Genomic DNA, 3,328 nt, shown 5'->3' with positions numbered 1-3,328 from the left:
CATCACGACAATGCGCCCGTTCATTCATGCTTAGTTGCATAAGAAAAATTGCATGAAATCGGCTTAGAATTGGTTCCTCAGCCACCGTATTCACCAGACCTGTCCCCCAGCGACTATATTTTGTTCCCTAACCTGAAGAGATGGCTCACCGGTAAGCGTTTTTACTCAAATGTGGAGCTCATAGTTGAAACTGAGACTTATTTTGGAGACCTTCCGATCGAGTACTTTTCGGACGGTATCAAAAAGTTAGAAAATCGTTGGACTCGCTGTATCGACCTGAAAGGAGAGTATGTTGAAAAATAAAACCGACTTTGGCCAAAAAAGCATCTCCGTGTTTCATTTTTCAGGGACTTATCAGACTGCCTAGTATTGCACGTTTCGGCCACTTCTTTTACGATAGATTTTCCCGAGTGGTCAATACATCTACGCGTTTCAAGCACTTGTCAATTAGTTTCATTCGTCTGCTCTATTGAGAGATGCTATGGAAAAACCTAGACTTAGACACTGTTTATAAATTAATTAAGTCGAAGTGTTAATTTTTACAATTTAACTAGTAATTCAATCAATTTTTTAGGGGCAGGTCACGTCGTCTTTAATTTAAACCAGCACCGCGGAGACCATATACCCGATCATGCCCGTATAGGTCGTTTCACAGTTGATAACAGAGGTTGGATGTGGCTACCTATTATTGGAGGATCAGGAGTAAGGATTCATTCTCTTTGAAAATATTTCCAGAAAGAAAAATTTTAATAAAAAGAACATTTTTAAATTTGCCTTAGATTTTGGAATTTAATCCATATGAAAATGAAGTGGGTCGATTTATTGAAATACCTTCATCGAGAGGGGTCAGCGCGTGTGTTTTTGGAGGTCATGAAATGCGTACTTTATATGCAACAACAATAGGACCTCTTTCTCATGAAATTCGTGCACCAGGCGATGATAGTGGTGCGGTTTTCTCCGTGGGACGCCTGGGGGAAGGCGTATGGGGATTTCTGGGAAGTGAATTCGTGTTGACTACTGCTGGCCCTTCACAACCTCTACATCCTCCACATGGAACTCATTGAGTACAAAACTATATATTTTAATATTTTACAGTCAATAATAAAGACTTACGATATTTGAAATAAAATTTTGGATCATTTCTTTATTTATTTACCAAACTTCTCTCTTAAAAAAACAACAACAATTTAATCTTAATCACAATGAGTTCAGAGGGAAACGGCTCAAACTGCGGCCAAGTGGAAGTGGATTAATTCAAGTTATCTACACGGTAAAAAAATTGAGCTGTGACAGGGATATTATTCCTTATTATAGCTAAACATTTAGCTGGAAATAAACGATGGAATTTAGAAAGATCCCTGGATCAGCGAAAATGAATATTATTGACAATTTTCCATATATCGAGAATATCGTATAGTCAAACCTCTGATAAGTACAGCTATAATTGGGATAATGAGAATAGGTGTTTAAAGTAATTATGGGAAGAGCGCCGGTGCATTATAGGAGCAACGAAATAAAATGGCGACGGCCTAATCGGGAGCAGTGACAGTTCAGATTTACTTTGAACAATTAAACGCTTTTTACCACTTAAAATGTGCGCGAATGTTTATATTAAATAGAGTTCCTGATGTGGTAATAATAATTTATATTTGTTTCGATTGTAGGCGATAACTATATTAAAATGTCAAATAACGCGATAAAAACAACAAACTTAACCTCCAAATGCATTATATCGATTTCAGGGAAGTTCACTTTTGCCATACCAGACGAAAGATTGGCTACTGTAAGTTAATATATTTCTATAACAACTAAATTTTTTTTCTAACCTGAAGATAATACAATTATACATAATCTGCCGAAAATAATAAACTCTCGAACTTAGCAATTTTGTCCAAATAACTGATTTACGAGAACAATTTGCATACCATAAAGTAACTAAATGCTTAACTTTTCTAACTAAACGTTTTACCTAATCTAAGCGGACACTTTCTTTAAGTTTAGTATATTCTCGATTCACTCGTTTGCCTCAAGAATTTTTTTCCGTGTACGATTACTTCGAGTTAAAAATGAAGTTTCTACCGAAAAAGATGAGTTCGAAAGGAACTAATCCATCAAAAATTGAACAGTCAAATTTTCAATAGCAAAATTAATTTTAAAGCAAAAAACGATTTTTTTAACTAGTTATATTATCAAACAGTAAGTCTAATTTTCGACCAAAATGATGAATTATGCTACAAAAAAATGTGGTAGCCAAAATAAAAGTGTGATTGTCCCAACCAAATTTTTCTAATGCTATAGAATCAACAAAATCTTTTTTTTTTCTTGAGCCGATCGAATGATTTGTTTTGAAACGTTGGTTTAACTGAACAAGTTTGGTATCCTGGCGGACGGAAGGAACCGAAAGGAGCCTCTACAAAGTATCCGTAAAGACCCCATTAAGTCCCCATTCGGTTCCTTTTCAAAAACTAAAAAAAAAAACAGCAAGATCAACTCTTAAACAGTTAGAATTCGGATTTTAAATTAAATTTTCTATTAGAAACTCACGGAGTAATCAAAATACTTTCTCGGCAGCTTAAAAAAATTTTTAAAATGTCATTAACTTCTGCAGAAGGTGACTTTAGGCGCATCCATAATAGCTCAATTGATATGTTGCGCGCGGAGTTTAAAAATAAAATTCTCTCTCACTTGCAACGCAGCGTTGTTGTCTGAGGTTTCCACTGCGTGGCGCTAGCATCCAGACAAAATTCTTAAAGTCACCGTCGGAACCCTCATGAACTACTACTAAAAGAAGATGCACTTGAAGGCGCCCTTGGCTTATGTGAATGACAGGTATTTTATTTTTTAAAGTTTTAAACGTTGCAAAAAAAAGTATTGCGATTACTCCGTGAGTTTATAATGCAAATCTTAACGTAGAATCCGAATTTTAACCATTTAAAAGTTGATTTTGCTTTTTTTTAGTATTTTCAAAAGAAACTGAATGGGGACTCAAAGGGGTACTTACGGGTACTTTGTAGAGGCTCCATTCGGTTTTTTTCAAGCAAGAATTATTTTGTTTTGGGAAAATTTGCTTTGCAAATAAAAAACAAAATATTTTTTGTGTAATAAAATCTCAGATATACAAAATGTCTTAATTGGATCAAATGTGTTTGATTTCTAGAAAATTCGTTTAAATAATCACAATTAGTTTCCAGAATACTCGGTGATTAGATGAAAGAGTGATTGATGAAGAGATTTGTCTTAAATACTTTGTGATACTTTAAAGACTGTTTTAAAATACTTTTAAGTATGTTTTTAGAATTTGAGAAATGAAACGCAACAAAAAATAAAA

The 3,328-nt window shown here is 34.4% G+C and overlaps 1 protein-coding gene across 1 annotated transcript in view; it reads left to right on the top strand.

Annotated features, from left to right (window-relative positions):
• The window catches only part of LOC117176386 (putative sugar lactone lactonase YvrE), a 10,011-nt gene extending 8,947 nt beyond the window's left edge, over nucleotides 1–1,064 (top strand). Inside the window, exons 4-5 of the mRNA XM_033366625.1 lie at nucleotides 575–702; nucleotides 780–1,064. Coding sequence (XP_033222516.1) covers nucleotides 575–702; nucleotides 780–1,064 — 413 coding nt within the window. The remainder of the gene's footprint in view (nucleotides 1–574; nucleotides 703–779) is intronic.
• The last annotated feature ends 2,264 nt before the right edge of the window (nucleotides 1,065–3,328 follow it).

Source organism: Belonocnema kinseyi, chromosome 7 (genome assembly GCF_010883055.1).
Source record: "Belonocnema kinseyi isolate 2016_QV_RU_SX_M_011 chromosome 7, B_treatae_v1, whole genome shotgun sequence".
NCBI lineage: Eukaryota > Metazoa > Arthropoda > Insecta > Hymenoptera > Cynipidae > Belonocnema > Belonocnema kinseyi.
Note: the sequence above shows the minus strand (reverse complement) of the source record. Positions and strands in the feature narration are given on the sequence as shown.